Source organism: Dasypus novemcinctus, chromosome 3 (assembly GCF_030445035.2).
Source record: "Dasypus novemcinctus isolate mDasNov1 chromosome 3, mDasNov1.1.hap2, whole genome shotgun sequence".
Classification (NCBI taxonomy): Eukaryota; Metazoa; Chordata; class Mammalia; order Cingulata; family Dasypodidae; genus Dasypus; species Dasypus novemcinctus.
Window position 1 is genome coordinate 55,207,688 of NC_080675.1, and position 11,422 is coordinate 55,219,109.

At 46.0% G+C, this 11,422-nt stretch overlaps 1 protein-coding gene across 1 annotated transcript in view; it reads right to left on the minus strand.

Moving 5' to 3' along the window:
• PELI2 (pellino E3 ubiquitin protein ligase family member 2) overlaps positions 1–10,847 on the minus strand; it is a 196,506-nt gene extending 185,659 nt beyond the window's left edge. The window contains exon 1 of the mRNA XM_058293384.1: positions 10,462–10,847. Within this exon, the coding sequence (XP_058149367.1) occupies positions 10,462–10,538 (77 nt within the window). The 5' untranslated portion in view covers positions 10,539–10,847. The remainder of the gene's footprint in view (positions 1–10,461) is intronic.
• Positions 10,848–11,422: the final 575 nt, after the last annotated feature.

Genomic DNA, 11,422 nt, shown 5'->3' on the forward strand with positions numbered 1-11,422 from the left:
AGTTCTCTCCACTCTGATCACTGTGCAGGTGACTGGCAGCTGCGGCTACGTTCCCACTGTCAACTTTTTTGTGGAGAAGGCGCTGGCCAGCCCCAGGCTGCACCACACCAGTCATCTTCTGCCTTTGCTTGCTTAACGGCACATAATTGGTCTCTGTGGTTTGGCTGAGACATGTCAAGTATTTCAGGAACTGTACTCCTTCCTACTGAAGCAGGCCAGTAAGGGAATCAATACGTGGAACCTGGCAGAGAGTCCACGTGGACATCAATAACCCCCAAGATGGCTGCTGGGAGACCCCCACCCCCAAGATTCTGCCATTCAGAACAAAGACTTCTTCTGGAAGCCAGGGGAAGCCCTGGATATTCCCCCAAGGACTTTATCATTGGGCCCACATAAGGGATTGATGGGTGGGGTAATCAATCAAAACAGCAAACAGCTGGAACCCCTCCCATGCCATTAGCAAAGGGATGGAATAATTAATGGTTGAAAAAGCAGACGGCCAGGCCTGAGTGCCCTCCTTCCCACTCTCCTGCCTCTGGACCCATTCCTGCCCTCTGTGCACCGCTCTCGCCATTTTTCCTCAGCCACTTGGCCATCCAGGTAAACCTGGGCATTTATAATCTATAATGAGGAACTGTAACTTGTAAATTAGCCCTCTTTATCACTTTTCACCCCCTTCCTCTCTACCTGGGACCCCTGATCTGTTATTTTCTCCCATTTCTCAACCCTCCCTACCTGAATAAATTACTGGCCTAACTCACCTGACAGGCTCTTGAAATTCATTTCTGCAGCAGAGTCAAAGAACCTAGATAAGATCCGACTGCAGCACCAACAGGTAAACCAACGTAAATGAGCTTTTCATCCTGTCATTTCACCCACCCAACTGCAGTGGTGAAATATTTTTCTGGTCCATTCAACATCCTGTACCTGCAGGATGTTCTTACAGAGAACATCCCTACTCAGGGACTTAGTTCTATTATTTGGTGCCCCGTGGCCTTTAAATGCTTGAAAATCTGTGGCATGCATTAGCTGTCCTTGGTTAAAGCGGCTTATGTTGAGTCTACCAGAAGCGCAGTGCTCAGCTAAGCTGGTCCATTCTTCAACTGCTGTGCTCTCCACAAATTTGAGGTGAAAATGTTTATTATCAAGATTAAAAAATGCAGAAGAATTCTAGATGACATTTACATGATAAAGTTATTGTTCCACAAATGCTTGTGGTAGCTAAGACTTTCACACAACACAGTATTTACTTTTCAGGATAACTCATTTGCAAGTCTGAAACAGTGCTTATTAAAACAATCAATAGTCCGAAGGAAACAAAAACGGCCCAACGAAAACTCAGTGAATTTATTTTGCACTAGTCCGTCAAATCTAAACATGAAAATTAAGCACAATAAAGTTTCAGTTGTCCCCTGCTGTGTAACAAACCACTGCAAAAGGTAGCAGCTTAAAAACCACCACCACCCATTTATTTGCACACAGTTCTTTAATTTGAGCAGGGCTTGGTGGAAGCTGCTCATCTCTGCCCCAAATAATAATGGCCTGGACAGCTCGATGGCTAACGTATCCAAGATGGCTTCACTCCTGTCCACCCCACAGCTGGGGGTCTGGAATGCTGAGTGTCAAGCCTCTTTCTCTCTCCTTTTGTAATCTCAGGGGCCAGAGCTACTCTCTCCTGGCAGGTGGTCAGGTTTCTTTGTCTGGAGGCTGCTTCTAAAAGCGAGGAAATGGAAGCTACAACACCCCCAGGCACACCCAAGAGTCTCAGCCAGAAAGTCACCCGTGCCACATTCAAAGGGTCAAAGCATATCAGAGAACCAATCTAGATTCAAGGGAGGGATAAAACTTCCCCTCCAGATGGGAGGTCCAGCCAGCTCAAAGAGGGATGGGAGTGGCTGGCATTATTTTAAAACAAAGTGGGAAGAGCACGGGATTCAGTCAAATCCCTGAGTTCTCTTACCTGATCTCCAACAGACTGCATGACTTCACAAAAGTCAGGCAATCTCTTTTACCAGCTTCAATCACATGGCCTTTTAGTACAATTCTTTCATTGAATGGTCTAAAGGGTCAAGCGTCTATATGTTCATTAGGTGAAAACAGTTCAGGTACATGAGAAACTACTGAGAGGTATAAACTGTTGACAAACACCAACTATCTGTACTGGAATTCTCTTGTATACTTTAAGATATAAGGCAAAAATAGAGATTCCATTCTGAATTCTATCCAACATCCTGTAACAACAAAAGTACCCCAAGCATAACATAATCTTTTCAAATGACAGCGAAGATCCAGTCTGCATAATTTTCTGTGATCTGGTGTGAAAACAGACCTCTTGTGCTTGTGTCTTCAAGATCCTTTTGCAGAAAGGGCCTTTCTTCGAGGTAATCAATCAATAAAATGCTCAGAAAAACCTAACTGCATGCCCATTACAAGTTCTAATTAAAATGAGAGAGTTCTGTAACTGTGTACCAGGAAGCACGAGGCCAGCTATGGATGGGAAAAGAGAAGAGGAGGGGTCCTCTGAGTCTCATCCGAGGTGCTTGGTAATTGTAAACCACCGCGTCGCCTCAACTGCGTAGAAGTCAAACATGCGACTGCCTGCTTTGGTTGTATTATGTTCAAAACAATACTAATTAGGATGGAGTTGCAAAGCTTGAAATAAGGGTTTCTTATCCTCAAAACAGATTCTGCATGAGCAGAAAAACAGGGAACAAGCAGAGTTAAATGTTTGAGAATGGGAAGCATTACGTGGGTGGCTGGAAATAAAACCTCAATCGAGAATGACTTGCAATAGCCTTAAACCTGCTGCTGAAAATACCCCGATGCATATTTATTAGGTTTGCTGTCCAAGAGGCTTGTATTCCGTAGAATTTCCAGCCATCATTAACAGGCACTAATGACCACAGCCTTTCAACACAGCCGTGGCGCACTGCAATGCAGCCCAGGGCAGCTGGTGGAATCAGAACAGATGGTCTGCTTCCCTTCAAGGCAGAACTTTCTGCAGGTGACACAATGACTGTTAGGTGACTGGCAAAAAGAAAAACAAACAAAAGTTGAAACTGGAATATCTGATGTCATTGAAGTGCGGGTTTAGTAGCTCAGGGAGCCTTTAAGTTGGGCCCTAAAGGCTGGTAAGATTGTTTACAAAACGCAGCTGTGCAACAGAAATCAGCAGCTTCAGCCAAATCAGGGGCATTCCCTGAGCCCCAGTGGCACCTCTGGGGGGTGGGGGGGACAGACAGAAAGCTGAGAGGCGTTACAGGAATTTATCCCTTCAAGACATTCAGAGAGTGCCTACTATGTGCCAGAACAGGGACTGTCTAAGCACCCCACAGTGGATGGAAGTTGCAGTGTCTGCTCTCAAGGGGCAAAATTCCAGGGGAAACCAGACAGTTTCAATGAACTCTGGTAGAGTGCAATTAACACTCTGGGCACGTGGCAAGCAGGACAGTGGACTGAACCAAGTTTATCCAGGGATGTTAAATATATATCCTTATATTTGTTTACACTTCTCTTTTTTCTTTGTTAAACTGTTTATATATACCTTGCCTCCTTAACTAATGGAACACTCGGGAATCCTTTAGCTGTAAGAGCAGAACCTACTCAAGTTGGCTTAAGTAGAAAAACATAAATAAATTAAAACGGAAAAAGGTGAAGGCTCTCAACAGAGACAGGATTATTTTCTTTAAAAAGTTCTCCGAGTATTCATCTGAAAGGATCCACCACGACCTTACCCTGCTATTCCAGCAACCCTACCACCCACCCAATCACTCTCTCCCCACTTACCCTGCTTTATTTTCTTCATAGGACTCTCTGAAATCAAAAATTTTATCTACTTGTTTACTTGCTCATTTGCCACCGTCCATCTCTCCCATTCAAAAGCAAGCTCCATCGAGGGTGGAGGTATCAGTACAGGGTTTATATTATTTTTACAACTGGCCTGTAAGTTCGAAAATACTTCAAAATCAAGTTTTTTAAAAAATCTGAAAACAGCTGCATCCCTCTTTGCAGAAGTGCTTCCTCCACTTCCATCTCATAGCTGGAAATACTGCTACAGTTTCATAAGCTCTAGAATAAAGTCCAAAAAACTCCTTCCCATAACATATTAGCCCTTCATGATGTGACCATCTACCTCCCCAACCTCATGACTCACAATATTTCGTTCAACCACTCACTTCCAGCCATCTGGGGCTTCTCTCAGTTCCTCAAGAAGCCACACACTCACCTCAGGATCTTAGAATATCATGTATCCTCTTCCTGGACCACTCTTTCACTGTCACCTCCAACTGGTCATCCCCTTCTCGTCCAGGCACAGGGTTAGGTGACCCTGTTATGTCTCCCATCATAGTCCATGCTCTGTAAATTGCTTATATCCCCAACTGCACTGTAAGCTTCACAGTGGCAGGAACACATATTTGTCTTTTTCATCACTGCATCCCTTAGTGCCAAGCACAGCATCTGACCTGTAGTAAAGGCTCAAATATGTGTGGGAAAAATAAATGAACTGTATGTCGGTAATAGCTGTTCACTAAGGGGCAATGATGAGAATAAGACAGCCTACAGTGGTGCAATTCACGAGCTCAGGGAATGTGTACGCCTTATCCACGCTGTATCCTCAGTGCCTGGAAGAAGAGATGCCCAATAAATATTTGCTGAATGAATAAATTCCTGGCTTGCCAATGTAACTCCACCCCTTTCTTTCCCACTTGCAGAACAAACATACCAGAATACAAATGGGTGAAAAATGGCATTATTCAAGGAACATCTCTGAACCATCTAAAAGATCCACACTGTTTTTATTTTCCAAAAGTTGAAGGTGACAATAGGCATGGTAAAAACTAAAAACTGAGTCATTATCACCCTCACTTTTCTTTTTATAAAATAAACTCTTGCATAACCTAGGAGAACTCTTAGTTAAATCAAGACGATGTTAGAAATTGCTTTTCACAGTTATTTTTCTCCCATGTCAACGAGGTATGCGAAGTTACTGTTGTCCCTGCTCAGATGCCATCTTACAGCCCCAAGTGCTTACTCCCAGAAGTCACAGACCTGATCCCTGATCCCTGCAGAGCAGACACAAAACCCCTGCCCAGTGGGGACAATACTGGTCTCCCTTAAACATAGCAAGTGCTCTGCTTTTGTCTTTTTTTTTTTTTTTTTTTTTGGTCTTTTGTATGTATGTGTGTTTTATCTTTAGGAAAAAACATGCTTGGTAAAGTGGCTGGGATCTAATCAACCTGGTTTTATTTCTGTTTACATGAAGCATCCCCAAATATTGGTCACATGAGGAAATTCGACCAAAACTGAAAAAGTCTTAAGGAAGGTTTCTCTCTTCTGTGTTAAAGACAAAAACAAAAAAATCTGAGAAAGCCAGACTGGAAGCCACAAAGCAACACAGACAGCCACATACACCAAACAGGGCTAAAGTTAGTAAAGGAAAATATAGCAACCCAAAGCCAGTAACATCATGACCCTGCAGAGCCTACAGAATTAGACACTCCATCCACACAGACAGATCTGAGCCTTGTAGATCACTCACACACTGAGTGACAGTAAAGATTTCGTTTTATAAAAAAAAAAGTTCAAAGACCTTTCGATCTATAAGGATACTAGTGTTTTGATGTCTCTGAGCCTAAATTAGAGATGAGAATGAGAAAAGGAAAGTGTTAGGGGATATTTTAAGGTTTCTTATTACTACCAAGAAGAGAGGTGGTCAAGGCAAAGTGCCAAAGTTGATAACAAAAAAAAAAAAAGCATATGGAAATTGGCAGCTGGTTTTTTTTTTAGATAAAAGACCACAAACTCTCCAAGCGACAGTCCTCTTTCTCTCATCTAATAAATCACTGTACCATCCAAAGTTAAAGAGACAGGGAACCTTCTGCCTTTTATCCTTTTGTAGAATTGACCCGTTTCCACTAATTAAAATACTTCATTTTTCAGTTATATATCTAAACCCTTGATTAGACAGGTTATTAAACTTGCATGTGAGTGTGTTGTGTTTGTGTGCACTAAGGATCCCTTTGACAGTCTGGTTAAGCCTATGGAGCCCTTTGCAGAAAAAAACAAATTTTTAATGCATAAAATACAAATGATTACAAATTTAACTATACTTAAGTCATCAAAATGGCTTTAAAATTGTTACATACTAATAAAATGTACTTTGGCATTAATGCATTAAATAAAAATTCTAGCAGCAGGTCTAGGAGCTACTATAAATGGTATTTTGAGATATCGGTGTAACTATAGTGTGATATGAAAATATCTAATTTATATTAGTCACAAAGTCAGAGATACCACTAATTGCTACTATGTTTCATCACCTACACACATGACTAGGTGAAATGCTAAATTTCAGTGTGAGTATAGAGAAAACAAAGATGTATTTTTTCCATCCAAAATCATGGACTCCTAGCATTCCACCTGTGTGTGCGCCCTAAGATAAGAACCCTTGGTTGAGAGAGCCAATAAAAATATATTTTTATGAACCAGCAAGTGAAAAATAAAGCCTTGAAAAATGTATTATTCATTCAACTGCAAGGTGAGGGGAACTAGGAAAGTAAGCAATATTTTTTCAAAAGCCATGATGGTACATTTGTCAGCAAGAAAAATAGAGTCACATGTTTCAAATCAAGTCCAGAAAGGGTGCTGGACTCCCCTCAAGCAACTTACAAAGAACTTTAGCTTGGAGGAACTGACACTGCTGGAATTCACCCTACAGTGGAGAAACAGTGAAGTGGGTGGCACTTAGAGTACATGATGCAGCACATGCTCCCAATTCAGCCTGGCTCAAGAAAACTTAAACCTCCTTCCTTTCTGAGGCCTCAGCTCCTTCATCAGTAAAATAAAGAGGGTGAAAATGTACTATGATCTCTTAGGCCCCTTTCAGTTATAAAATTCTATAATCTAATTAGCTCCTCCCTGTGCTGGTTATGTCAGTTTAGTTTAATTTCAAAAACATCATTGCCCATCTTAAACTCAGAACAGAAGTATTACCAAATTTGAACACTCTTATATACAACTTAATACCACTGAGTCAAATATATGTAACTTAAAAAAAAAAAAATCAGCCTGCTTTGCACATATCTGCTTCATAAAAAGCAATCACAGCATTGGCCTTTTCTGCTATTAAAACAAAAGTATGTATGCATATTCGAAATCTAGCACCAACACCATTAAGAATAATTAAAACCAACAAATGCTAAGCTACTTAACTAAACATTTGCCCTCTTTTGAGCCAATGAACGATGTTACAGAGTGAGACCAGGAGGGGCAGTTGAAGACCACCTAATCCAATCAGATATTCCTACAGATAAAAAAACAGACAGGATGAAGGAACAAGCCAAAATCACATAGCCAGGAGACAAAAGAGCAAAACTTCAATTCAGGTCTTCTGACTGCAAATTCACGCTCTTCCTACTACACTGAATTGACTATCAGATCCTGGCACACTTTCCCAACTTTAAATTTTTAGCCAAATATAAAATTAATAGCAAAAAGGAACCAATGTCATTTGTTTTACCTTCAATTAAGTCATTTGTTTTACCTTCAATTAAGTCCTGGGCATAACAAAGCATTATGGCTATGATACATTAACCAGCTGGAATTACAAAATAACTAAATTCCACTAATCTGCCAAGAAAGCAATGACCCCACAAAATCCCTTACTCCCTGGTATCCTTATGATAATTGTGCAACACATGAAAGGGCGCATAAGTCTTTGTCTATGGAGGTAGGCATATATCAGCTCCTCATTCTGTTCTCCAGGATTTTTCCTACTAACATTTACCTCAAAATTCAGAAGAGAGCAAAAAAGACAAAATCACAGAGCAGTATAAAACACTGTATAATTCATAAGCAAAAGCTTCTATCAGTATTAGCAATTTGGCATTTTTAGACCTCAAGAATAATTTTATGAATAAGAAAATCTGGCTAAAAATTCTCTATTTAACGAATAGTTATGTCATGTATAACATTTTTATTTAACTGTCATTGTTTTAAGAGGTAGGACATTGTTTTAAGCCCCAAAGGTGGGATATGAATTAGTGTTTCTTTACACTCTACCTACTAACTTTTTTACCCGCATTCTTCAATGTTCAATATTGCTCAAGAGTCAGAAACCTCTCAAAAAAAAGAAAAAGACTAAAATTCTTCTCAAGTATTCAAAAGCCAGACTAGGATCTTCTCAGCAGTCTGGTCTCAACTCACATTTCACCTCCTCAGAGAGACCTTCCTCGACCTCCTTGCTGAAGAAAGCAATACCTAGCTAAAGCAGGCACTCTTAAGTTAGCCAACTACTTTCTAGAACCTGGAAGCCCCTGAAATTATTTATTATTCATTTGTTTACAAGTTTGTTTCCATTTATGCCTATCACTCTAGATTATCATGAAAGCTCCATGTTTGCTGCTGTCTGCCTAAGGCCTAAGCAGTTCTGGCACATAGTAGGTGAACAAATTACCAGAGTGGCCCCAAATAGTAAGACAAATGCCAACTATGTCAGTTTCTTATATTAGTAAAGGACAGACCACAAGCAAGTGGCAATGCATCTTATTATCAAAAAGAATATCTGCTAGAAATTTTCTACTTACCAACAGTTACGTTGTGCCTACTTTAGAGCAAGCTTATGACACTAGGACAATCCAAGGTATAAATCCTTTGCATGGCTTCGGAAAGCCCTGTACTTCCAGCTACAAACACAAACCCTCTCCAGGTCACTCGCATTGCTTTTCTGAAACATCTGAACAATGATTTCCTCAAAAGGAAATAATGAAATAAAGTTCTGGCACAAATTAATCCTTCCCATGAGGTTCACAATGTTAAACATACTTGGAAGCCAGCCACACAAACAAAACCAAACTTCACAAAATTAACTTGGGCTAAGGTTACATAAGAGAGAGGAAACTCCAGCTTTTTCCCGGTCATTCCTCCCTCCTCCCAAGGAATCCTGACATTTGTCTTTTAAATGTAATTACAATGCAGGTCATAAAAGTGCTTATTGACCAACAGCTTCAAAACAGGTAAGGAGATTTCTAATAATATTCCACTTAATGCTAAAGCAAGAAAGTAAGGAAGACTTGAAAACTTGTGAGTTGTACCGTGTCCAGAAGCATCTCTTAAAAACTACCTTTAAGTCGATACTTACTTCAAGGTATCAAAACCATCAAAATCCTCACAAAGTTCCCTGAGTTCCCATTACTGTGACTCCTCATAGGTGTGCTAAGACTAGCTATGTGGCACCGGTGAGGTTCTGGATACAGGTCTTTCACTTGAGTAGGACACAAGAGCGGGTTCCCACGAGCGACACATCCAGAGGAAAAAATCATCCTTTCTCCTCTGATGCTAAGCCCAAGTTACTCCTCCCAAGTTTCCCGCACCCTCCCTCCTCTCTATTCTACTTCCCTTTCAGTGCCCACTTTATCCAGCTTTAATCTGCTGCAGCCTCTCTCCCGGCTTATTAAGGGTAAACAATAGAAATGTCAAAAGGAAACTCAGGAAGTAGATGAAGTCTCTAATTGCTGCCGTTTAGCGATTGTGGATAATTACTATCTTCAAAATGTGGTTTTCACGAGCGGAGAGGGAGCCGAGGCGGGCGGCTGGCGAGCTCCCCGCGCAGTGCGCGCCGCCGCCGCCGGGAGGGCAGCTTCGAGGCCGCGCGGCCCGGGACAGAGGTGCCCCAGAGGGGAGAAGCCGCGCGTCCCGGCCACCACGACCCGCCAGCCGCCTCCTTCTCCTCCCCAGGACACTCCCAGCGGGGAAAAGCTGAGACTCAGCCGCCCGCCCGGGTCACAGACAGTTCACCGCCCTCGGGCAGCGGCGCTCGCGGCGGTCACCATAACAATATGCAAAGCGCAGCCCGAGGACGCCCGCCGCGCAGCTCCCAACGCCCGCCGCGGCCCGAGCCCGCGGCGCCAGGCTCGGAGTTCCGGGGCCCAAGGCTCACGGTCCGCGGGGACAGAGGCCCCCAGGGTCGGACCGGGCGGCCCCCAGAGGTCGGCGAAGTGGGGGGGTCTCCTCCGAGACTACTAGGTGTCCTCGACTCCCGCGGTGCGGCGGGCGACCGCGTCCCCTAGCGCAGCGCCCCGCGGGGCGCCGAGCAGCCCGAGTCCCCGCCGCCAAGGCCGGTCCCGCCGCCCGCGCCTGCCCGGCGGCCTCGCTGACCCGGCTCCGCCACTTCCTCCGTCGCCTTCCTCCGCGCTGCCCGCGCATCCCGGCGCCCGCCGCAGCCCCCAGGGCGCCCGCTGATGGGGGGCAGCCCGCTGCTGGGGGGCAGCCCGCCCCCGCCGTCCCGTCCGCCCCAGCGGCTCCCACCGCCCCCGAGCACCCCGCTATCCCCAGAGAGCGCCCGAGCCACCCCCGCGGGTCCCGCCCGGGGATGCGGGCGCTCAGCGGCCACCGGGTGGCCACCCCAGCACGGGGCGCTCGCTGCCCTCCCCGCTGCCCGGGGTCGGAGGTCTCCGCACTTACCCCAGCACCACCAGCTCCCCGTATTTCACCGGCTCCTTATTGGGGGCGCAGGGCTCCTCCTGGCTGGGGGAAAACATGGGGCCCCGCTCGGCCGCGGCCGCCGCCTCCGCCGCGATCCCAGTCGAGTCCGCGCCGCCGCTACAATCCCATCCCGAGAAGGGGGTGAGCGCGCCCGGGAAGGGCACGGCGGCGAAGGGGGCGCGGGGCGGCCAGTCCCGTGGCTGCTCCGTCGTGGCTGCGCGGCTGCCCCACCGGGCTCTCGGGAGCTCCGCGCGCCCGCGGCCGCCCTGAACCAGACCCGGCAGCAAATGGGACCGGGCAGCAGGGGGACCTGCCCGCGCCGAGCGCCGCCGCCGCCGGAGCCCCGCGGGAGGGGGAGCCGAGGAGGGGCGGGGGCAGGGAGCGGGGGAGGGGCGGGGGCAGGCCCGCGGAGCCGCCCCCGCGGGCGCGCGGGCAGGTGGGAGCCGCCCCTCCCTGCCCCGCAGAGCTCCGCCGCCCCCCCGCCCGCCGCGCAGCCCGCGCCCCCGCGCGTGGGGCTGCCCGCGCCCACTCCCCGCCCCCCTCGGCCCCGCGCGGCTCGGCCCCTGTGTTATGTAAACATAGAGTAAAGGGAAAAGAAGTTCTTAAAGGGGCAGCTCTATTTTTTTTTCTTGCTTCCTTCTCCAAACTTAAAGCGCGTGGTCCTCAGCCCAAGCAGTCGAGTCCTCCAGCCTCGGAAGACTGCCCGGGAGATCCAGGAAGCGCACCGGTCAAGGATCCCAAGCCTAGCTTGTGTTTACCCGACTTTAGTTCATTGTAAATAAGGGATTTCCTCTCTGGGTACAAAAGCACCTGGTTCCCAGGCACTGTGTCGCGTCATAAATATGGAGGTGTCATACACACGCGTCTGGGTACCTTTTCTTCCAAAACCAAATTCTTCAAAGCTTGAAGGCATCTAGAAGTTTGAAGGGCTTTGCTAATT